Genomic DNA, 26,747 nt, shown 5'->3' on the forward strand with positions numbered 1-26,747 from the left:
TCAAACCCACCAGCCACTCCTCGGAAGGAAGGTTGGGCAATCCTACTTCCGTAGTGATACTGCCTCGGAAACCCAAGGAGGGGTCACTATGAGTCTGGGCTGACTCGACGGCACATAACAACAACAACAACAATCAACACCAATGGAAACAGCAGTTAAGGCATCAGACAATGTATTGCATTTGGCAAATCTGCTGGAAGAGACCTCTTTCAGATGAAGAGCAAAGATGTCTCCTTGAAGGCTAAGGTACACCTAACCCAAACCATGGCATTTTCATTCACCTCTTATGCATGTGAGGGCTGGACAGTGAATAAGGAAGACTGAAGAAGAGTTGATGCTTTTGAGTTGTGGTATTGGAGAAGAATGCTAAGAGTACCATCATCTGCTAAAAGGACTAACAAATCTCTCCTGGAGGAAGTGCAGCCAGAATACTCTTTGGGAGTGAGAATGGCCAGACTTTGGTCATGTTGTCAGAAGGTACCATGCCCTGAAGAAGGATATCATGCTTGGTACAGTGGAGGGTCAATGAAGAAGGAGAAGGCCCTCAAGGAGGTGGATAGACAAAGTGGCTCCAATGATGGGCTCAGGTATAACAACGATTGTGAGGCTGGAACAGGGCTTGGCAGTGTTTCATTCTACTGTGCAAGGGTTGCTATGAGTTGGAGATGACTCATCAGCACCTAACAACAATAACTATTGAAAATCCCACCACTTGTCTGTCAGTTTGTTATATTGTGGTGGCTTGTGTGCTGCTGTTAGGCTGCAAGCTTTGCCATTGGTATTTTGAACACCAGTGGGCTCCACCATGGTGGACAGGATTCAGTGGAGCTTCCAGGTTGAGATAGATTTGGAAAAAAGGAAGAAGCCATACTCTTCTCAAAATTATTGGCCAGTGAAAACCTTATGAATAGCAGTGAAAAACTGTCTGATATGTTACTGGAAAACTTTATGAATAGTCCTGAAACATTGTATGATACAGTGCCAGAAGATGAGCCCCTTAAGTTGGAGGGTACTCAAAATATGACTGAGGAATAGCTAGCCTCCTCAAAGTAGAGTCGACCTTAATGACTTCGATGGATTAAAGCTTTCAAACCCTCCATTTGCTTATGTGGCACAACTCAAAATGGAAAGAGAGTTGTAAACATCCATTAATAATCACAACATGGAATGTATGAATATGAATCTAGGAAATTAAAAGTTGTCAAAAATGAAATAGAATGCATAAAGATTAGTATCCTATGCTTTAGTGAGCTGAAATGGACTGTTTTTGGCCATTTTGAATCATACAACCATATGGTCTACTATGCCAGGAATGACCAGTTGAAGAGGAATGACATCACACTCATCGTCTAAAAGAACCTTTCAAGACATATTCTGAAGTATAGTGCTGTCAGTGATAGGATAATATCCATACACCTACAAGGAAGACCAGTTAATACTACTACTATTCAAACTTATGCATCAAGACAAAAGCTAGAGATGAAGAAATTCAAGATTTTTGCCAAGTTCTGCAGTCTGAAATTGACCAAATGTGCAATCAAAATGTATTGGTTATTACTGATGATTGGAATCTGAAAGTTGGAAATGAAGAATCATGGGCAGTTAGAAAATATGGCCTTGGTGATAGAAGACCTTATGATAGAATTCTGCAAGACCAATAACTTATGCATTGCAAGTACTTTTTTCAACAACATAAATGGTAATTATACACATGGACCTTGCCAGGTGGAATACATAAGAATCACATCAACTACATCTGTGGAAAGAGACAATGGAGAAGCTCAATATCATCAGTCAAAACAAGGTCAGGAGCTGACTGTGGAACAGACCATTACTTGCTCATAAGCAAGTTCAACTTGAAGCTGAAGAAAATTAAAACAAAACCAAGAGAGGCAAAATATGACCCTGATTATATTCCACCTGAATTTAGTGACCATCTGAGGAATAGATTTGATGTATTGAACACCAGTGACCAAAACCAGATGAGTTGTATGATGACATCAAGAACATCATACATGAAGAAAGCAAAAGATCATTAAAGAGACAGTGAAATAAGACCAAAGTGGATGTCATAAAAGACTGTGAAACCTGCTTTTGAATGGAGAATTGCTAAAGCAAATGGAAGAAATGACAAAAGAGCCAAACACAGATTTTAAAGCATAGCTCAAGAAGACAAAGTAAAGTATTAAAATGAAATACGCAAATACTTGGAGTTAGAAAACCAAAAGAGAAGAACATGCTTGGCATTTCTCAAGCTTGAAAGAACTGAAGAAAAAAATTAAGCCTCCAGTTGCAATATTGAAGAATTCTATGGACAAAATAATGAATGATGCAGGAAGCATCAAAATAAGATGGATGGAATACACCAAGTCACTGTATTAAAAAGAATTGATCAATGTTCAACTATTTCATGAGGTAGCATATGATCAAGAACCAGTGTTATTGAAGGAAGAAATCCAAGCAGCACTGAAGGAATTGGCAAAAAAACAAGGTTCCAGGAATTGACTGAATACCCATTGAGATATTTCAACAAACAGATGGAACATTGGGGATAATTACTCGTCTATGCCAAGTAATTTGGAAGACAGCTACCTGGCCAATGACTGGAAGAGATCCATATTTGTGTCCATTCTAAAGAAAGGTGATCCTACAGAATATAGAAATTATTGACCAAAATCATCAATATCACACACAAGTAAAATTTGGTGAAGATAACTAAAAAATTGTCGCAGCAGTATATTGACAGAGAACTTCCAGAAATGCAAGCTGGATTAAGAAGAGGACATGGAACAAGTGATATCATTGCTGATGTCAGATGGGTCTTGGCTGAAAGAAAAGAATATCAGAAAAATTTACCTGTGTTTTACTGACTATGCAAAGATATTTGACTCTGTGGATCATAATAAATTGTGGATAACATCAAGAAGAATGGAAATTCCTGAAATTCCACTTAACTGTGCTCATGAGAAGTCTGTACACAGACCAGGAGACTGTTTCAAACAGAACAAGGGGATACTGTATGGTTAAAGTAAGGAACAGTGTGTGTTAGGGTAGTATCTTTTCACCATACTTATTCAGTCTGTATGCTGAGCAAATAATCTGAGAAGCTGGACTATATGAAGTATAAATATAAAGAAATGAAAGTCCTCACAACTGGCCCAATAAGCAGTATCACAATAAATGGAGAAAAGATTGAAGTTGTCAAAGATTTCACTTTATTTGTATCCACAATTAACACCCACGGAAGTAGCAGTTAAGAAATCAGACATTGTATTCCACTGGACAAATCTGCTATAAAAGACTTCTTTAAAGAGTTGAAGAACAAAGTTGTCACTTTGAAGACTAAGGTGCACCTAACTCAAGCTTGGTATTTTCAGTCACTTCATATACCTGGGAAAGCTGGACAATGAATAAGGAAGACCAAAGAAGAGCTGATGATGCCTTTGAATTATGGTGTTGGCAAAGAATACTAAAATATCATGAACTGCCAGAAGAGTGAACAAATTTGTCCTGGAAGAAGTATAGCAGGAATGCTCCTTGGAAGAGAGTCTGGCCAGACTTTGTTTCATCGGCTTTGGTCATTTTGTCACAAGGGACCATTCCCTGGAGAAAGTTTTAATGCTTGATACAGTGGAAGGTTAGCAAAAAAGGAGAAGACTTTCAACAGTTTGGATTGACATAGTGGCTGCAACAATGGGATCAAGTATAGAAGGGATTGTGAATATGGTGAAGGACCAAGCAATGTTTTGTTCTACTATCCATAGTGTTGCTGTGAGTCAGAGCCAATTCCTTGGCCCCTGACAATAACAAATATCAAGGATTAGTTTCTTTTGTTATTTCACCCAAAGATAAAATCAAAATAAAAGGTAGAAATCAATAAATGAAATTGGAAGCTATCTTAGGTTTCCAAGTCTGTAGTAAATGTAATAAACTTTTCGATAATGGTCAGCTTTTGAAACCTAAGTTTAATTTCATGAATTTTGAAACCCAAACTGCTATATTTGTGTGTCTTATCTCTTGCTGCTATGAAAATATATAGGTATCATACATATTATAGATAGATAAGATATTCATTATGGGGAAGCTATACAACAGTGTGTAAAGTTTCTCTTAATATGAGACATTATTTAGATGTAACATTATTTTGTAGACTAAAGTGTTAACTATAGTTGAAAACTTTTAACAAACAAACAAACAAATACATATTGCCCAGAGTTTTGAAAATCCGAAAAATCTTTTCAGAAACTTTAAAGTAGAATTAACTAAAAGGAGTCTGTTCCCAGTGTCTTGCTTGAAATTTAGTACCATCTAGTTCAGTGCAGTTTAATAGAACTTCCTGTAATAATAGAAATGTTCTATATCTGTGCTAACATACCCACTAGCCACATATATCTATTAAATATTTTAAATGTGGCTGGTATGACTGAGAAATTGAGTTTTAATTTTAATGTAATTAACTTACACTGAAAAACAGCCTTATGTGAACAGTGACTACCATATCGGATAAGAAAGAATTAGTTACTTGCCATGTTGTTGTTATGTTGTTGTTAAGTGCCGTCGAGTCGTTTCCGACTCATAGCGACCCCATGCACAGCAGAATGAAACACTGCCCGATTCCTGCGCCAGCCCCACAATCCCTGCTATACTTGATCCCATCATCGCAGCCACCGTATCAATCCATCTCCTTGAAGGCCTCCCCCTCTTTCGTCGACCCTCCACCCTACCAAGCATGACATCCTTCTCCAGGGAATGGTCCCTTCTTACAACATGACCAAAATAGGTGAGAAAAAGTCTGGCCATTCTTGCTTCCAAGGAGCATTCTGGCTGCACTTCCTCCAGGACAGATCTGTTAGTTCTTTTAGCAGTCCACGGTACTTTCAGCATTCTCCGCCAGCACCACAACTCAAAAGCATCAACTCTTCTTCGGTCTTCCTTATTCATTGTCCAGCTCTCACATGCATACCAGGTGATTGGAAATATCATGGCTTGTGTCAGGCGCATCTTAGTCCTCAATGAGATATCCTTGCTCCTCAGCCATACACTCAGCTATTTATTCTACTCCTTCACCTTGATGCTAACTAACCATTGTTCTTGGCAGAGCCTCAAGGAATACTAATACTTTGAAACTGTCTCATGTTAGACTAGCAGTGCATGGTTGTTGGACTTGCTAGTACTTCATACCTTAAAAGAAGCTGGCAGTTTGATCAGAGAGAATGTGATTTATTTCCTTTAATCAGCACTACTTTGATTGGAGAAATTATTATTTTAGGCAAGTTTAATAAATGTTTTATATTTGTCCTTTTTAAAGTATATATTCTATATTGTGCCCAGTTGTTTGCCTCATTTTTCCTATTATGTATTCAAATATTATTTTCAGTAGATAAAAACTCAGATGAAGTTATAGTTCCTGTTTTATGAGTAAAGATAATGCTTATCTTTTTCTTGAAAATTGAAGAGAGCTGTGAAAATCATGACCATGTAACAAAGTAGCAGTCAAGGGTATTGTAGATGATTAAGCTCACGCAATATTTTATGTGATCCTTTATGGTTTTCCAGAAGGCTTAGTGGAGCTAATGTGTCCATCATTCTTCTAATTGTGGGTCAGTCATGTCAAGTATAAATTTTATTTCTAGATATATTTGATTCTTTAAAGAAACCAGTTGTTTTTCTCTAGTTAAATTCAATTCTAATTCTTCAGGATTTTTTGTTGTTGTTCTTTTTTGAAGTGATTATAAGCTTATAACGTTTTTACTTTTTTTCCCCGAAGATTATTTTTGAAGGGGTTCTTTTGAGCCAAAGAAGTTTTATTGGTCTCGATAGCCTCTGGGTCTATGCTTGTGCACAGGCCCAATCCAGAAAGCTTTGCTCTGCAGATGAGTTCACTTGTGATACTGGCCAGTGCATTGCCCAGGAATTACTCTGTGATGCTCCACAGGACTGCTCAGACAGGAGTGATGAGGACCCAGCAACTTGCTGTAAGTAAATTAATGGTTTGTTTCTTGGTAGAGAGCTGTCAGTTCAGTGTTTACATGCTCAAATTCATGACTGTCATTGGATTTGTAATAGTCTTTGCTTCAACAAGGCAAAGTTAATGTGTCTTAAATAAGATGAATACTGACTTAGATTAATGTACATGCTAACTCTGAAGCTGTTAGAACTATTCCTTTGGGAGTCTCTGTGTTAATGTAATGTTTTGGTACAAGTTGCTAAAATTGTAAACTCTCTATATTCAACAAATGAGTAGTTGTGGTTTGTGGAGGGTTGTGTGTGTGTGTGTGTGTGTGTGTGTGTTGGCTAAAGGGGAAAAGAGGAGAGACCTCTTAGTATTTTTCTTTTTAGATGACTATATCATGGGTTTCTAACCACAAGTAGGAATAGAGTTGATGGTAACTGGGGGGTATTGGTAACATTAGATGCAGAGTTATTTTTCTCTCAACTCAATCCTACTAGAAATAGGGGGAGGTGCCATTGCCCTCCAAGTCAGCCGTCATGGCCATAGAAACCACTTCTAGCCACTGTTAGATTCATGACTGGACAAAAAAGAGTCTCAGAATACCTTCCCTTCAGGGTTTTTATGAAGAGTCTTTGATAAGAGTGATATAAAAAGATCCCATTACTATTTAAATCTAGTCATATTTAAAAGAAAATATAATTTAACTTACAATGCTCATGGTGCTTCCTATATAAGATAACTTAGCAACTAAGGTACTGGTATCTCTTTAGAAATGGTTGAATTCTGGCTTAAATAAATCCAATTCCTACAGCACAAACAAGTGGGTTATTATTATTAAAAATTTGGCTTTTATCCTGCAGCAGTGTTTTATTTTAGTGAGCTATTATGTTGAGCAACAGAAAAATATTGCAAACAAAATAAATACCACCTTTTTAAAGGAAATCTCTACAATATGCTTCAGTCAATAAGTAAGGATTTTATGAAGCACAGTGATGATGCAGGATAAAGGAGATGGAAAAGCAATGTGAAAATCCTGTTGGTCAGCTTGTGAACAGCAACTCAATTCCTTAGAACCCTAGTTTTTTAAAAAATTGTCTATCAACAAGTATGATATTAATAAGTTTTTTGAGTACATCTCTTTTTTCATTTAAAAAGAAAATTTCAAGAAACATTTATGTTCTGTAATGTGAGATACCCTTCTGTGCTTTGTTTAATTTTTTATGGACAATTTGGTCTATTTCTTTGGGGGAAATTCATTTCTGTAACAGTTTGTATTACTCTCTACTTGAATAACTAAAACAAATAGATAGATAGATAGATAAAGATTTCCTTTCTCTAGATTATACATTTTGAAGCTTGGCTTCTCTTTTACTTCTTTTCCTATGGTGAAGAGTTCTTTATGTTCTTCCTTGAATTGGTTTTCTTAATCAAATTCCCACCTGGTGTATGTAGATATTTTAACATATGATTTTGGACATAGTTTCGTATTTCTCTTCCTTTATTGAAGTTTCTTTGATTACACACATAACATTTTTTCAGTAGAAAATATCTTGATAACAATTCTTCTATTTTCATTGTATGAATGCAAAGAAAGGTGACAGTGACTTTTGACAAACAGTATTAACTTCCTAGACTCTGATAGTGTAGTGCCAAACACATTTGACTGCTAACCAGAAGACTGGTGGTTCAAACCCACCAGCCACTCCTCAGAAGGAAAGTTGGGCAATCTACTTCTGCAGAGATACTGCCTCAGAAACCCAAGGAAAGGTCGTTATGAGTTGGATCCAACTCAATGGCAATGAGATTTTTTTTTTTTTTTTGAGTTTTATGTATTTTCCAACTTGTTTGACAGATGGCTCTGCCCATACACACAAACTTCGTCACCAACCCCCCTCCAAGATGTTGAATAATGTATAGATCTGTGGTTAAATCAAAAAGAGTTTGGAAGTTTTTTGGGAAAAAATTTAGACTTTTTTCTTGTAGGATTTTTTTAGGTCATTTAAAAAGCTAATACAAACTGTGAATCTTGAAAGGAAAAGTTGATACAATATTTAATGTAAGAGACTTAAACCAAAGATTCTATATAATGCATTTAATATTTCTATGATACTGTTTCTGGATACCTTTTCTATTTCAAAAAAAAAAAAAAATGTTGAATACTGAAATGCTTCCTGAAGTCAAGGGTAATACTCATAAATATGTTCAGTATAGCAAAGATTTTTGTGGTTTCTTAATGAATATTATCAAATGTTTGTAATCTAAATGTGCTCACGAATGAAACAACCCCCATTCATTTCCCACACATACTTTTTACTTATATCGTAGAGAACTGATTCACTTACGAACAGGATGACTCATAAATATTTTAATTTTCATGATCCAGATGAATTTTCTTCAGCTGCTACAGTGTAATTCTTTTTCTTCTGCAGTATGCTATGATGGTTAGATATGCAAGAGAAAGCTTTGGCATAATCTAAAAATATTCCTCTAACTGATGAACTCGTAGTGCAATTTCTCTAAAATTATGAACATGTCATATCTCATACTTCTATCAGAGATGTTGAAGTGAGTACTATAATCACAGAAGATTAAAACAAAAACTACCAATAATTAAAATCACTGTTTATAATAATTGCACATTTTACAGCATGAATAGGTGATTTTTTAGATTTTGTAAACATTCAGCATTTAATGTAAATGAAATGAAAAGGCATTTTATTAGTTGCCAGAGTGCATTTTACTCTCCTCTTCTTCAGATATTTATAACTTCACCTTAAACTTTTTGAATTATGCAAGAGAAATATTCATGGAAGAAACTTAGGTGACTAGAATTTGACTTATATTTTACACTGCAGTTATCTCCTAGAATACTTAGCTTTAAAAAGTCCTTTTAAGTGTACTGGAACACCTTAGCAATTCAGTAAGATTTTCACAGAGGTGACTGTACCATCTTATTTTCACATATCTTTATTGTGATGGATTTTAAAGGCTAATTTTAGTTTTCAGAAGAAAATGGTGTTTAGTGGTCTATGAAATGTGCAATGATTGACATTTGAACTGACAAAACATCCAAGTAATAAAAGTTTTAAATGTTTGTTCTAAATCCAAATTTCAACACTAATGCAATCAAAATTAGTTTGATTTGTGGTTTATGACACAGATGTAATTGTGAAAACTCTTTACAAGGATTTGGTGATACCTGGGTCATTTTTAAAAGAGCTTTGATGGTGCTGTGGTTAAGCAATTTGGCTGCTAACCAAAAGGTCAACGGTTCAAACCCACAACCACTTTGTGAGAGAAAGATGTGACATTCTGCTTCCATAAAGATGTATAGCCTTGGAAACTCTATGGGGGCAGGTCTACTCTGTCCTATAGGGTTGCTATGAGTCATAATCAACTTGATGACAGCGAGTTTTTTTTTTTTTTTTTTTATCACTTTTAAGTCTCCATTTCTATATTCATTGATCTTATTGCAATTAACACCATTGCCTTATTGTGGAATTAGGATATTTAACTTCAGTAGTCATAGCAGTGTTAAGATTGTTTGCATGGACTTGCTTCCTTTGGGTAGCAATATATAATGCATTTCTTGGACGGAGACACTGGGGAAGGGAAGCTATGAATTGCTATGCTCAGACAATACACATAAACTGCAGCAATCTTAGGCAAACCCAGACGTTTGGTCATCCTACCCACAGGAGATTTTCTTCTCTAGGGAAGTATGTCTTTAGGAACTGGTAGTAAACATGGTGAGAGGGAATGGTTCCTTGGCCAAGTTCACAGCCAAGATTTTGGAACTTTTAAGTACATTTTGGAGGTGAAGTATGTTTTCAGAGTCTTTCCTATTTCTACAGTCTACTAACTGACTTAGAAGAGCTGTAAAATGGTCTAGTAAGTGACACAGCTCACAGAAATTCAAGAACATGACCAGAAGGTATTCTTAATGCTCAGCAATAGCTAGGTCACAAGTGTTGAAGAATGTCAAAAGAGAAACAGTCTCTTCTTTAAGAAGTAACATTTGATGCATAGTAGTAACTTGTAAACTTTGTAGCCAGAGCTGAGGAAAGAACATCATACAGGAGCATTACATTTCAGTAGATACATTGAAGATCAGCACTTCTGTCACATTGGTGTGCACTTAATATCCTGGAAGGTCTTTTTGATTATTATCATATAGTCAATTAATTTTTTGGGGGAGGAGGAAATCTGCTTAAGTGAGAAATAATATTTTCTTATAAAAAATATAGGAGCTCTGGTAGCATAGTGCCTAAGGCACTTGACTGCTAACCAGAAGGCTGGCGGTTCAAACCCACCAGCCACTCCTTGGAAGGAAGGTTGGGCAATCCTACTTCCATAGTGATACTGCCTCAGAAACCCAAGGAGAGGGTCGCTATGAGTTGGGGCCAACTCGACGGCATATAACAACAACAACAACAACAACATAAAAAATATGAAAATGTTTAATCTTATATTAATTGTATTGCTGTCTAAGCAAGCCTAACTAAAAGTTCAAAACATTTAACTAACATGTACAGGAAACTTAAGTGGCATTTCCATTCACATACTGATATTTAATATTTTAAGAGTTGGCCTATTACTGATAAGATTTCTGATCATGAGACTAGGCATCCTTGTGTATGGAGATTTGAAAATCCTTCAATTATTAAGTTAAGGTGAGCATATTCAACATGCTGTCCTAAATTCATGATATTACTCAAAATTGAAAACAATTTTTAAGAGCAAGCATACGATGATGGTGTCTTCTAAATTATGAGATAGAGTTCCTGGTTTTCATAGTCCAAGCCTTGTTGTTGTTGTTGTTGTTTGCCGTCAAGTCGGCCCTGACTCATAGTGACCCCTCTTTGGGTTTCCGAGGCAGTATCACTACGGAAGTAGGATTGCTCAACCTTCCTTTCGAGGAGTGGCTGGTGGGTTTGAACCGCCAGCCTTCTGGTGAGCAGTCAAGTGCCTTAGGCACTATGCCTAGGAATCAAAAAGTGCTAAACTTAATATAAACAAGTTGCTTAGTTCTCTGGGTTCAATTTTTCTCTTTTATATAATGGTGATAATTATGCTTGCATGTAGAGTAATTATGAGGACCAGCAGTAATGTGTGTAAAATATTTGACACATACTTGGAACTCAGTGGTAACATATATGTTGTAATTGTTACAAACAATAATAGCATTATGATTTTAGGGAGCTTGTCAAAATGTTGGATGTTTTCTGAACAAAAATTAATTTGATTCCTTCTACTCCCACTGTTATAAAAATATATCTGCATTAATAGGAATATTTGGAAATATGTTTTAACATAATTATATCAAATTATCCTCAAATCTACTGTCAAGACAGACTGATGTGATGATTCTTACTTTAGAAATGAGGAAATTGAGGCACATAAAATGTAACTTCTCAAAAGCAAAAATCAAATTGTCAGAATTTCTAGTTTACTCCCCAGTTCTTTGAAACCTACTATTTTTCTGACAAATTTGGTGCCTAAGCTGGGAAAGGAGCTTACCTCAAATCCCAATTTTCTCTAAAACTAATTCTTTTATGATAAATGTAGGAACTGAAGTATTTGCCAACTTTTTAATATTCCTTTCTTTTATGTATTAAAAGAATCATTTATAAGAGAAAAGCAAAGCTCAGAATATCTAATTTAACTGCAACTCTAAAATGGCTATGCATTTTCTTTAGAGAAAGTTAAAATAGCAAAATGGAGTGAATATTGGTGTGTTAAACTCGAGCTCTTCTAGTAGCCAGAATAAAATTTAATTCTCCCCCTTCAAACTCTTTTTTTTTTTTTTTTTGGTACTATCTCAGCAAGTTTAAACTTAGCAGGTGAATCAGCTACACTCTGAGAAGCTCTAAAGTTTCACCTTGCATCATTAAATACAACAGAGATTTGGTTAATGAGGATAATATGTGCCAGACTTCTAGATAGACTGCAAAAGGCGGAGGCCTCACACAGCATGTGGAACACTTCAGTGAGGTTGGAAGAAGCCAAGCTGGTGGGTTCGAATTGCCAATCTTTCAGTTACCAACAGAGTGTTTAACTGGTATGCGACCAGGGCTGCTTCTTCTGATAATTAGAAGAAATTCATTATGAAGGGAGATGTAAGAAAACCTAAGATTCATGGAAAGAATTAGTCCTAGCAACTGGTACACCATGTGATCAGCAGCCTCTATGACTATGAGACCAGAAGAACTAGATGATGCCCGGCTACCACTGTCAAACACTCAGAGGGGGATCTATGTAAGAGATCCTGGATGGAGAGGGAGAACAATGTGGAACAAAACTCAAAATCATTTGGAAAAAAATAAAAGGTGGGAGGACCAGGTTTGCTGGTCTGATAGAGCCTGGTAGAACCCGAGACTATGGCTCCTAGCTGCCCTTCAGGTCTGGAATTGAACCCATACCTGTGGCTTCCAGCCAAATAAAAGACAGGCATATGAGTTGAACATTTACCTGAGGTAGATACACTCCTTGAAGAGAACAATCACGGGAGAAAGAAGGGCTGTTTATGCACAGGGAAACAGCTCAGGGGGCAGGAGTGCATGGAGGGATGGATACAGGGAAGAGGTAACTATTGGGAGGAAGTGGGAGGGGAACTGTTGCATTGTGGTAAATTGTAGTCAATGTCATGAGACAAAGTGTATGTGAACCGCTGTATGGAAAGTGAATTTGCTCTGTAAATTTTCACCCAAATCACAATTAAAAAAGAAAAACGGTAAGGGCCATATTTTCCAAGTTTTGTATTTTTGATGGTCTATGGTCTGTCACTGGACTCTGCTTGTTGAAATGAATGAATGTATGGGGTAAATGAAAATATACTATGCAACTTTTTAACTTTTTTCTCATGCAAGGTCAATTCTCCCATAATTTGAAAGACATTGAAAGTCAGGTACATGAATATAAACTGCAAAGATAACCTATAACATGCAAGAGTGGTCTATTTTTAGTGTGCCTCTCATGCAATACTAGAAATGAAATTAATCTGCACATTCAGAAAGATATTTGTTTCCATACTCAATGCTGCAATCATTACATATTCATTATTGTGCAGCAAACTAACATAACATTAACAACAAAGGATATAGTCACCATTCGTATTACTTTGCAGTAGTGAAGAGAGGGATGTGGTTAAAAAATACTTTTTCTTAAGGGGATATAAATTAAAATCTTACATTGACCTGTTCTTTTTTTTTTTTTTTTTTTTAAGTTGGAGAGTTTTATACATTAGCTAGTAGATTTGATCCTAAACCATCTGGGTAAGAATAATCTTATGTTTTAAGGTTTAAGGTTTTAAGGTATTAATGTGCAAAACAAAATTATATATACTATATACAAACATATATTTAAGGTAAGAAATCACTGAAAAACCACAGAAAAAATTCTTCAGGGAATGGAAAACAATTAGGCAAAATGTAAGCCATGTACATGTTGTTGTTATGTGCCATTGAGTCAGACCCGACTCACAGTGACCCCTCCATGGGTTTCTGAGGCAGAATCACTATGGAAGTAGATTGCCCAACCTTCCTTCCAAGGAGTGGCTGGTGGGTTTGAACCGCCAGCCTTCTGGATAGCAGTCAAGTGCCTTAGGCACTACACTACATATTCAGGCTGAAATATGAGAAAACAGAAACACTGGTTGTATGTAAGTATCAGAGAGTGAAAAAGATAGGGAAAAGGCAGTAGTGAAAAAAAAAAGCTGGAAAGTAAAAATCAAACTAAAGAGTCTATTGTTATGTAAAATAAAAGAAAAAAGCAGTTGACAAAACAATTAGAAGAAAAAAAGCAAAACAGGCTATTTTTGGTGATGACTAAAGATGCAGAAGGAACACAGTAATACCACTGTTTCAAAGGCATACCCCTTGGGTAGTTTTCAAAGGCCTTTTATCTGACTGAAGCCTTCAAGACTCCACCCATCCTCCCATCCAGCCTGTCCTGTGACAGACCTTGACCCTTTCATCCCCAGGCTCTAGCACTTGCCAGTGATGGTTTGCACATTCCCCTAGGACACCATAGAGAGTCTTTCTGCAATGCACAAAGGTAGACTATCCAACCTGGAACTGTACAACTTTCTAACTTTGAGTTCTAGGATTCCAAAAGTTCTGTAAGCACTGATGATGCCCCATTCTCAAGTTATATTTTGATTCATGAGGTTTGCGTGATTTAACGTGTTGAACCATTAAAAAATGAGCAGCAAACAATTTGCAGAATCTTTGTTTTAAACAGAAGTCATTAATAGTTGTTACATACTGAATTAAATGAAACTCAAGTTGTTGGTCTGAAATGGATTCACAGGCTTATTTTTGCACAATATACAAAATATATTACATAATTTGTAATCCTTTCCCTTCTCAACACTTAAAAAAGAGATCACTAAAATTATCAGCATTTTAGTGGTCATTCTCACTCTCTTGAAAAATCACTAGCAGAATTTATACCTTTCATCATCAAAACTATCATACAAACTTTGTTTTTTAACAATGCAAAAACAAACACAAAAAAATACGAATATGTTTAAATCTTGCAGACCACATATAAGCAGTTTCCAAATTGTGTCATTTTGCATTTCTCCTTCTCTTTGTTAGATGGTCTCTAAAAATATCTTGCATTTCTTTCATTTGTTCCCTGTTATTGCAATCCATCTCTAAAATATTACAACTATTTCAACAAGCATGTATCTGCCTCCTCCTGGGATCTTGTCTTCCTCATCCACTTCCCCTAAGTCTGCTTGCTTATCCTATCAGTGCTCACTGAAGGGAATGAACATCCAGCAGGAACAGCAGAAGTTAGGGGTTCAGTCTTTAGAGAAGTACCATCTGGTGGCAAAAATGAGTAACTGAGGTTTTGCTGTTAAGTGAAATAGGTCACAGGTAAAATGGACAGTTTGTTCTTGTTCTGCTTTCCAAATATTTTCCAGAACTGTATTTCAGTAAAAAAGCTAGGATTGCCAGTTAAGTGTTCTAAAATGCTGTATCTGTAACCTTAATAATCAATTCTATAAAGGCATCAAAGTATCCTCGCATGTCAAAAGTGCTTTAGGGAAATGTATCAAAAATCCAAGTATATGTCAAAGATGAATAAAAACAGTATTTCATGAATTACATTCAATAAATAATACTTTCTAAAAAAAAATGAGTGGACATGATAATTCTTACCACCTAAGTTTTGTTGACGAATTTTGAGACCAGGTTTTACTGCAATTCACCTTACCATTTTTTTTTTTTTTTTTCATGTACAACAGCAGAAAATCCTCTTATGTGTGACTTCGAGACTGGTTTCTGTGGCTGGAAACATTTACTTACAGAAGACCTGCGGTGGGAACTAGTGAAAGGATCGATGGCTAGAGAGCACCATCTTCCCATTGTTGACCACACAACAAATACAAGTAATGGTAGGATGTTTCCTTTTAAAAACAAATAAATACATAAGGTTTTTCTCTTTCTCAAGTTGCTGAATGATGATAGTTTGTATTTTCATTGCTATCTATTGTTGTTGTTATGTGCCGTCGAGTCGGACTGACTCACAGCAACCCCCCATGGGTTTCTGAGGCAATATCACTGCGGAAGTAGATTACCCTATCTTCCTTCCGAGGAGTGGCTGGTGGGTTTGAACCGCCAGCCTTCTGGTTAGCAGTCAAGTGCCTTAGTACTACGCTACCAGAGCTCCTCATTGCTATCTATTAAACGATAAAAATGGAACTCTGGTTTGACTTACTTTAACCCCATCTGACCAACAATAAATTGTTATTTGTTTCCAGAAAGAACCAATGTCTTTAATAATCAACATTTTATTGTCTCATTTTTAAAATAGACTTCATTTTCCAGAACCATTTAATAGTTTTTGGTTACAGAAAATACAGAGTTCTCCCATTCACAGTTTACCTTAGTTAGCAACTTGTACACATGACATATCTGTTACAATTGATGAACCAATATTGATACATTATTATTAACTTAATGCAGTCCTGGTGGCATAGTTGTTAAGTGCTAGGCTACTAACCCAAAGGTCAGCAGTTTGAACCCACCAGCCCCTCCATGGGAGAAAGATATGGTGGTCTGCTTCTGTAAATATCACAGCCTTGAAAACCCTGTGGAGCAGTTCTCCCCTGTCCTACAGGGTCTCTATGAGTCACAATCCACTTGTCAGTAGTAGATAGCGTTAACGGAAATCCATAGTATATTAGGGTTCACTCTTTGTGTTGTAGTCCTTTGGGTTTTGACAAATACATAATGTCATATGTCTACCATTGTAGTATTACACAGAATCGTTTCCCTGCCATCAAAATGCCCTGTGTTCCACCTATTCTTTACTGTGCCCCACCCCAAGCCTCTAGCTAGTAGTCTCTTATCTTTTTACTGTCAAGATGGTTTTGCCTTTTCCAACATGTAATATAGTTGGAATCAAACAGTGTACACCGTTCTAAGACTGGCTTCTTTCACTTAGCAGTGTGCCTTTGAGGGTCTTCAATTTTGTTTTGTGGCTTGATACTGCATGTCTTTTTATCATGGAATAATATTTTTTTGTATTGATGTACCACTGTTTATTCACCTAGTGAAAGACATCCTGTTTACTTCCAACTTTGGGAAATCATGAATAAAGTTGGCATAAACATGTATGTACAAGTTTTTATGTGGATATAAGATTTTAGCACATTTGAGTAAACATGTACAATTGCTCAATCATATGGTAAGACTGTCTTTAGCTTTGTAAAAAAAGTGTCAGACTGTCTTCCAAAGTGGCTACACTACTTTGCATCTGCACCAGCATTGAATGAAATTTCCTATTGCTCACCATCCTCACAAGCATTTGATATTACCACTCTTTTGGATTTTAGCCATTTTAGTAGGTGTGCCTAAGGCGCTTGACTGCTAACCAGAAAGCTGGTGGTTCAAACCCACCAGCCACTACTTGAAAGGGAGGTTGGGCAGTCTACTTCCGTAGTGATACTGCCTCGGAAACCCAAGGAGGGATCTCTAAGAGTTGGGTCTGACTCCATGGCACATAACAACAACAACAGTAAATGTGTAGTGGTATCTTATTGTTGTTTTAATGTAAATCTCTAATGACATATCATACTGAGCATCTGTTCATTTGCTTATTTTTCATTACCTTGTCTTCTTTGGTGGGTGAGGTATCTGTTGATATCTTTTTCCATCTTTTAATCCAGTTCGTTGTTTTATTATTGTTAAGTGTCAAGAGTTCTTTGTACACTTTGGATACAAGTTCTTCATGTTTAATTATAATGTAAGTTTTGGAAAGATTTTCTTCCAGTTAATGCCTTGTCCTTTTCATTCTTTAACAGTATCCTTCACAGAGTAAAAATTTTTAATTTTAATGAAGGCTAAACTATCAATATTGATTATTCTTTTAGTGGTATATCAAAAGGAGTCATTACTCAACCCAAAGCCAATTAGATTTCCATTTATGCTAGCTTTTAGAAGTTTTATAACTTTTCACTTTGGATTTAAGGTATTTAGCTTTTTTATTATTATTATTTTATTGTGATTTGGGTGAAGATTTACAGAGCAAATTCACTTTCCATACAGTACTACATATACACTTTGTCTCATGACATTGACCACAGTTTAGCACAATGCAACAGCTCCCCTCCCACCTCCTCCCCACAGTTACCTCTTCCCAGTGTCCATCCCTCCATGGACTCCTGCTCCCTGAGCTGTCTCCCTGTGCATAAGCAGCCCTTCTTTCTCCCATGATTGTTCTCTCCAAGGAATGTATCTACCTCAGGTAAATGTTCAACTCATATGCCAGTCTTTTGTTTGGCTGGAAACCACAGGTATGAGTTCAATTCCAGATCTGAAGGGCAGCTAGGGGCTATAGTATCAGTGGTTCCACCCAGCTCTGTTGGACTAGCAAACCTGGTCCCCACCCCCCACCCCTTTTTTTTTTCTCCAAATGATTTTGAGTTTTGTTCCACATTGTTCTCCCTCTCTATCAAGGATCTCCTACATAGACCCGCTTTCAAGTGGATGACAGTGGTAGCTGGGCACCATGTAGTTCTTCTGGTCTCATAGTCATATAGTCTGCTGATCAGATGGTGTACCAGTTGCTAGGACTAATTGTTTCCATGAATTTTGGTTTTCTTCATTTTTCTTTGTTCTGGCTGAGGAGAGACCCATAGTTGCATCTAGATGGGAGCTTGATAGCTTTTAAGATCCCAGTCACTACTTGCCAAGGTAGGAGGTGGAACAATATTTTGTGTAGTATGTTATGCCAATTGAGCTTGATGACCCCTGTGACTATGGTCCCAAGCCCACAGGTTCAACTACTCAGTCTCTCTGGGTAGCTGTCTGTGACCAAGCAGTGACCACAACCTTGCCCCTTTTCAGCTCTACTATACTCCTGGGAATTCTGATCATTCACATAAACTTGTAGGACCATTGTCTAAGGCATTTAGCTTTATGATCTACTTCGATTTCATTTTTTTTTTTTTTTGTAAAAAGTTTAGGTCAGTATCAAGATTCTCTTCTTTTTTTTTTTTTTTTTAAATGTGCATGTCCACTGTTTCTTTAAAATGACTGTCCTTTCTCCATAGAATTGCCTTGCTCCATTGTCAAAGATCAGTTGACTATTTGTGTTGGTCTATTTCTGGGCATTTTATTCTGTTTCATTGACCTATTTTTCTATTCTTTCACTGATACTACACTGTTATGATCAATGTAACTTTATAATAAATTTTGAAGTTGAGTACTATTGCATTTTTCTAAAGATGGGGTAGATGGCATGAAGGGTGGTAGGGAAGTCTAATAATTCTCTTTTGTTGCAGAAATTATGTACAGTAAGTTTCTCTTCTTTTTAGAGTTATTCAGTTTTTGCAAAGGAGAAAGAAAAATCTTATTTCTTGGAACAGAAAATAAGAATTTAACACTATAAAATAAATTTACAAACACTTGAATGCAATTTAATTACTCTTCAGGCTTCTTTGTAATAAACAATCTTACTTCTATCTCATTATTTTTTAACCATCACTACAATTTTTATATATCCTCTTAAAGTAGAGCAACCCTAACTGTGTATGGTATTCCAAAAATGATTTGTGAAATTCTAAGGAAAACAGGATTGTGTTGTATTTTTCTCTATTGTTTTCTTTGCATTTTTATGTCATCAGGTACCATTTGTTATACACATTAATATCATATTAACTTTAAAATAACACAACTATACTACAACCTTCTCTTTAGTTTACTTAACTTCATTAAACTTTAGCATATTTATTTTTCTTTAAGATTTCTAAAGAAGCATGCCAAAAGACTTTGAACCTATTATTAATTACACCCATTGGAAATTGGGGTTGGTAGGACATGGGGATAGACCTTGACTATTCATTTGTTGGCCAAATCTTACATTTATTGAATAGTGGAATAAATTCTTAGTTCTTGATTTTGTGCAGGTTGAATAACATTTAAAATAAAAAAGGAAAGTATTAATAATTGAAGTCATATACTTATAGTATATACCCCAAACCCATAAGTTGTTTTGTTTCTTTTTCTTTATTCCAACCAATTTATGAGTACATGCTATGTCAGAGGAGTGGACATACAGAATTGAAAGCTATTGTCCCTGCCTTTGAGATGTTCTAGGTCCATAGTTGAAGCAAAGTAAGGAACTGTGATATGATAAATATTGTATGAGGAATAGAGAGTGATTGACAGGAATTGCCTTATTGAAGGAGGTGACTCCTGAACTGAGCTCTGACGGGTAATGAAAAGTAGCCAGGAAGGCAGAAGTGGTCAATTCAAGAAGAGATAAACAGAGTCAGAGAATGTGTCTCAATTAGAGGAAATATCCTGAAAGAACATGGGAGAAATGTAGGTATTTGTATATGTTTGGTCAGGGAGTAAAGAAGAGATGAAACAGAAGAAGAAAGAGAACTATTGAGAGTATCTAGGAATTTGAAATTTATCTGTAAGTTATGAAGTGATCCAATTAGCCACATTTAAGCTTGCAGCTAATCATATTTGTTCTAAAAGGCTATTTATTCTACTGGAGATGAGGAATATGGAAGGAGTGAAAGATTGGGATAAAGAAACCATGGATGTGCTAAATTAATATCACTGAGAAATACTGAAGGCCTAAACCAATGTAGTGATTCCCAAAAGGAAGCAGCTTACACTGTGTGTTATTATGTCCTTATATAAAAACTGCCATCACAGAGGAGTGAACAGCATGTGCTACCAGTGGTCAAGTCATGGTTATGATGCTGAGCACACGGCTTATTGCTTCACTGCTGTAGCATTTTTAGTTGTAAAATAGGGAAAAGAAGAGTACCTTTTACATGAGATTTTTATGAGGCTTAAATGAAATAATTCCTGTTAAGGTGTTTTTTTTTTTTTTTTTTTCCATGTAGCAGGAGCTCAATATATGTTAATAAATATTGTTGGTAGTGGTATTGTCATGTACAGTTTTAAGACAAGTCCATTCTGGCAGGAATACTTCATGCACTATAATAATTAGAAAACACATTTATAATTCACTTTCAGACTCATACCAATTTATAATTACTGCTCAATTATGATTTTTTCTAACAAGATTTTCAAAAGTTCATTGTGTTAAATATTGAAAATCCCATTTTTTCTTTTCCTATGCTATAAACAATGTTGAAAGATAACAATTCATCTAATAAAACTGAGGACACAAGTTATAATTCAAAATATGAGGAGGAAAAACATTTTAGTCCCCTTTTTAGAAAGGGCAAATTAGAAAAAATCTGAAATACGGAATCAACTCATCTTTATTCATGATTATAATTATCAAACCTTAATACAGTAGCTCGTAGAATTAAATCACAAATAAGGAGGAGGAAAAAAAAAAAAAAAAACAGGAGCAGGAAGATAATGGAAGGCATGAGATAAAAGTTTCTGAGGAAGCACAGTAGAATCAATCTCTAAGAGTCTCTGTATCTAAGACCATAATGTCCAGTTCAGTGAAGAAGACTTGAAGCACTTATTGATGAAGATCAAAGACTGCAGTCTTCAGTATGGATTGCACCTCAAAATAAAGAAAACATCCTCCCAATTGGACCAATAAACAGCATCAGATAAATAGAGAAAAGATTGTAGTTGTTAGGGATTTCATTTCACTTAGATCTACAACAAACACCCATGGAAGCAGCAGTCAAGAAATCATGCATTTTATTCCACTGGGCAAATCTGCTGCAAAAGACCTCTTTAAAGTTTTGAATAACAAAGACAGCACTTTGAAAACTAAGGTGCAACTAATCCAAGCCATGGTATTTTCAATCGCCTCATATGTACGTGAAAGGTGGATAATAAGTAGGAAGACCTAGGAAGAGCTGATACTTTTGAGTTGTGGTGTTGGTGAAGACTACTAAAAATACCATGGACTTCCAGAAGAACAAACAAGTCTGTCTTGGATGAAGTGTAGCCAGAGTGCTCCCTGGATGTGAGAATGGCCATACTTCATCTCACTCACTTTGGTCATGTTGTCAGAAGGGACCACTTCCTGGAGAAGGATATCATGCTTGGTAAAGTGGAGGATCAGTAAAAAAGAGGAAGATGCTGTACAACATGGATTGAGACAGTGGTTCCAACAATGGGCTCAGGTGTATAGCAAGGATTGTGAGACTGATGCAGGATTGGGTAGCATTTCACTATGAGTTGGAGCCGTCTCGAGAGCACCTAACAACAACATCTAGAAGGTATGTATAAAAAAAGAAGAGGGTCATTGAAAGAGGGGGAGATAAATTTCAAAGTTTGAAGGGGAAAGATGTTTCAGTCCTTTTTTCAGAAAGGGCAAATTAGAAAAAATCTGAATCATAGAGTCAATACATCTTTATTCATGATTCCAATTATCAAAACTTACAACAGTAGCTGTTGTTGTTGTTGTTGTTATGTGCCGTCGAGTCGGCCCCGACTCATAGCGACCCCTCCTTGGGTTTCCGAGGCAGTATCACTACGGAAGTAGGATTGCCCAACCTTCCTTCCGAGTAGCTAGTAGAATTAAATCACAAATGAGGAGGAGAAAAAACAAACACACACACAGAAGAATTGGAGCAGGAAGACAACAGAGGGAGTGAGGATGGCACAGGCTCAAGCAATATTTCATTCTGTCATACCCAGGGTTGCTATGAGTTGGAGCCAATTTGACAGCTACAAAGTGTCCAGTCCGTTTTGTTCTTCAGTCTTTAGGTTTATAGCATTTGGAGTTTAAAAAAACTGCTTTAAATCCAGTATTTTTTTTTTTCTTATACATTTTACATACACTGAATGAGTTGACATATGTAGCTTTTTCTTTTCCTTTTTTTTTTAAATGAAGTTCTTCTGATTTTCCTTTCCTTGTTTTTTGCTTAGATTTTGCTTTTCCATTTTTACCACCCTGACTAATATCCAAATATGTAACTCCTATGAATTATCTCATTATTTTATTTTCACTTCTATAATCATACAAACATGCACATGATACATATGTACATATTCAAGAATATAGATATTTTTATGACTTGATTGTTTATTTTCCAAAAATGAGATAACATTGTAATTATTGTCTCCATTTTTCTTTTTTTCACTAAAGATAGCTCATGACAATTTTTCTGTCATCAAATATAATGTTATTTTCCATTTATTCATTAAAATTTAAAGGCTTCCTTCCAGGAGTGGCTGGTGGGTTTGAACTACCAGCCTTCTGGTTAGCAGTCAAATGCCCTAGGCACTATGCCACCAGAGCTGCAATAATTCAACTTTTTAGTGTAGAGACACTGAGTTTTAACACACATGCAGTAATGTAACCATCACAAAAATCAAGGTATAAAACAGCTCCATTAACACCAAAAGTTTTCTGTGACATGCTGTAGACAGCACTTCCCTAATCCTTAAACTGGCACTGATCTGAATTCAGTTCTTACGATTTTATCTTTTCCAGGATGTTGTGTAAATGGATCATACAAAAAGTAGTCTTTGGGGCACAGCTTCTTTCATTTAACATAACGGATTTCAGATTTCATTGTTGTTGGTTGCAGCAGCTGGTGCTTCCTATTTACTGCTGACTACTACTACATTGTTGGAGCTCTGGTAGCATAGTGGCTCAGGCACTTGACTGCTAACCAGAAGGCTGGCGATTCAAACCCACCAGCCACTCCTCGGAAGGAGGATGGGGCAATCTACTTCCGCAGCAATACTGCGTAGGAAACCCAAGGAGGGGTTGCTATGAGTCGGGGCCAACTCGCCAGCAAATAACAACAACAACAACACTACTACATTGTATCAGACAAAATTCAAACTCATTGCCATCCAGTTAATTCTGACTCATAACAACCCCCATTGGGTTTCCAAGGCAGTACATCTTTGCGGAAGTAGATCACCCCGTCTTCCTTCACGGAGCAGCTGGTGGGGTATGAACTACTGACCTTGTTAGCAGCCAAATGTCTTAACCACTACACCACCTTTCTCCATTGTATGGATGAGCCATATAATGTTTGTTTATCCATTTATCAGTTGAAAGACATATTGGTTGTTTCTAAATAAAATAACTATAAATGTGTACGCAGGTTATTCATGTATATAAGTTTTTGTTGCATTTGAATATTCCACCTAGTGCCAGTCTATCACTCATTTTTTTTCCCATTCTGGTTAGCAAGACAACCAGGATTCCTGGCCTTTTATGACTTTGGACAGTGTACCAACTGCCTCTTCAGGGGGTTCCACTCCCAGACTCATGTAGTTTGTTCACATGTAAGCACTTAAAGCACTAGTCAGTACTCAGTGGGAGACTTTGGAGGATTCTTTGCAGATCTCTAGAGCTCTCTCTTTTCTTTGCAGGCGTCTCCAGTATGCTGCCTTATAAACTTCCACTATCTGGGTCTCCCTAAACTCCCAACTCCATCTTTTAAACTAAAGATCACCGCACTCCTCTGGGATTCCCCTGCCCTATATCGCAGCCTGGAAACTGCCCAGAGAGTAAGATGGAATATCTTGAGGCTTTCTGCATTTATCTATCCTCTAACATCACTGTCCTCTACTACACATTGTCCTACATTTGAATACTATCGTTTAACCTTTCTTCTGATTATGTTCTTTGCTCATTTAAGACAGATGGCTAACTCTGTTCTGTGTAACTCCCCATCTTGCCTGGAAGCAAATGCTTAATTCATTGTGTTATTGGTATTTAATTTCTGCATAATATGTTTTAACATGGATGTGTTGTTGTTGTTATGTGCCATCGAGTCGGACCGACTCATAGAGACCCCTCCTTGGGTTTCCGAGGCTGTACCACTACGGAAGTAGAATGCCCCATCTTCCTTCCCAGGAGTGGCTGGTGTGTTTGAACTGCCAGCCTTCTTGTTATCAGTCAAGTGCCTTAGGCACTACGCTACCAGAGCTCCCAACATGGATATACCATAATATATTTAGCCATTCTCCTACTGAGTGACATTAATATCCTGACTGTACTGTAAAATTCATTCTGGTACATATTTGCTTATAAAGGGGGCCTTTAATTTTATGAAATAGACAACTAGTAATGGGATTCCTATATTTTTTTCTACCAAAATGTGCATTTATACCTTTAATAAAAGTTGAGAGATTACACCCCACTAAAACATTTGTTGTTGTTGTTATGTGCCGTCAAGTCGGCCCCGACTCATAGCGACCCCTCCTTGGGTTTCCGAGGCAGTATCACTACGGAAGTAGATTGCCCAACCTTCCTTCCGAGGAGTGGCTGGTGGGTTTGAACCGCCAGCCGTCTGGTTAGCATGCAAGTGTCTTAGCCACTATGCTACCAGAGTTCCCACTAAAACATTTATACTTCAGTTTTCACTAATAAAATATGGGAATACTATCTTCCTTTGCCTACCATCAATATGTAATATAATTGTTTTTGAATTTTTTCTGGTTAATGGTTATAAAATAATTTCTCATATATAATCTATATTTGTATTTCACTGAAAAATATCTTTCCAAATATTTATTGGCCATTGGAGCTTGTTCTTCTATATATATTGTATTTATATCCTCTGCTTCTCTTTCTGTTGGTAGCTTGTCTCATATATCACAAATATTTACTTTCTCATCTTTATTACAAATAGGTTTTCTGAATCTATAATTCATCTCTTTGGTTTTCATCTGCAGTATTTTGCAATGTATATATTCAATTTTTATATTCTGAAATACATTTTTGTTTTATTTTATGAACTTCAGAATTTCCAGGCTTAGTTGGAATATTTTCTTGTACCCTCTAAGTTGTACTGACAGGCTTTTAGATTGTTTGGTATGATTTGTTATTAATAAGTGGTATATGTTTAGATCTGTTCCATTGGTCAGTTTATCTATCCTTGCACATTTCACTTGCTATTATTGTAGTTTTATAATCTAGCTAGTTATCTGGTTGGATAAATCCTCCAGCTTCATTCTTTTTCCTGATGAATGCCAATTCTTAACCTTTATATTTCCATATGAACCTTAGAATCACCTTTTCAATTTCCAAGAAGAAGTTATGTTAGGTTTTTATTGAACAACACTGACTCTATAGATTAATTGGATAGAATTTGTATCTTAAAATGTTGAGTCTTCCATGCTATGAGGATATTATATTTTTCAGTTTATTTAGATTTTCTTTAATTTTTCTAAATAATATTTTGCAGTTTTCAGTGGAGAGGACTGGAAATATTTATGCTAAGGATTTTTCAGGTTTTTGATATTACTATAGTTTTTACTTTTTTTTTAAAAAAATTGTTTTTTTGCAAATATATACAAATAAAACTCATTTTTCCTTGAACCCAATGGCCTTACTAATTTTACTGATATAGTTGAGAGCATATAGATTTTTTTTTTAATTAACTAAGTACACAGGGCAGTGTTTTGCTCTGTTGTACATAGGGTTGCCATGAGTTAGAGCCTACTCAATGGCACCTAACAACAACACAATTACTTTGTTAACAAATAATGACATTATTTCTTTGTTTTGAATTTTTTTTTAATTGTGATTTGGGTGAAAATTTACAGAGCAAATTCACTTTCTATACAGCAGTTCACATACACTTCATCTCATGACATTGACTACAATTTACCACAATGCAACAGCTCCCCTCCCACTTCCTCCTGATAGTTACCTCTTCCCTGTGGCCATCCCTCCATGCACTCCTGCCCACTGAGCTGTCTCCCTATGCATAAACAGCCCTTCTTTCTCCCATGATTGTTCTCTCCAAGGAATGTATCTACCTCAGGTAAATGTTCAACTCATATGCCTGTCTTTTGTTTGGCTGGAAACCACAAGTGTGGGTTCAATTCCAGACCTGAAGGGCAGCTAGGGACCATAGTCTCAGTGGTTCCACCAGGCTCTATCGGACCAGCAAACCTGCCCCCTGTTTTTTTATTCTCCAAATGATTTTGAGTTTTGTCCACATTGTTCTCCCTCTCTATCAAGGATCTCCTACATAGATCCCCTTCCAAGCGGAGGACAGTGGTAGCCAGACACCATCTAGTTCTTCTGGTCTCATAATTGTATAGGCTGCAGATCAGCTGGTGTACCAGTGGCTAGGACTAATTGTATCCATGACTTTTTAGTTTTCTTCATTCTTCTTTGCTCTGGATGAGGAGAGACCCATCGTTGTATCTGGATGGCTGCTTACAAACTTTTAAGATCTCAGTTGCTACTCGCCAAAGTAGGAGGTGGAACAATATTTTGTATAATATGTTATGCCAATTGAACCTGATGTCCCCTGCGACTATGGTCCCGAGCCCACAGGTTCAACTACTCGATCCCTCTAGGTAGCTGGCTGTGACCAAGCAGTGACCACAACCTTGCCCCT

The 26,747-nt window shown here is 36.5% G+C and overlaps 1 protein-coding gene across 1 annotated transcript in view; it reads left to right on the forward strand.

Annotated features, from left to right (window-relative positions):
• Positions 1-26,747, forward strand: part of MALRD1 (MAM and LDL receptor class A domain containing 1) — a 1,363,654-nt gene that overhangs the window by 161,155 nt on the left and 1,175,752 nt on the right. The window contains exons 10-11 of the mRNA XM_007936352.1: positions 5,768-5,975; positions 15,210-15,359. Of these exons, the coding sequence (XP_007934543.1) occupies positions 5,768-5,975; positions 15,210-15,359 (358 nt within the window). The remainder of the gene's footprint in view (positions 1-5,767; positions 5,976-15,209; positions 15,360-26,747) is intronic.

Source organism: Orycteropus afer, unplaced genomic scaffold (genome assembly GCF_000298275.1).
Source record: "Orycteropus afer afer isolate SDZICR_OR568_19922 unplaced genomic scaffold, OryAfe1.0 scaffold00035, whole genome shotgun sequence".
NCBI lineage: Eukaryota > Metazoa > Chordata > Mammalia > Tubulidentata > Orycteropodidae > Orycteropus > Orycteropus afer.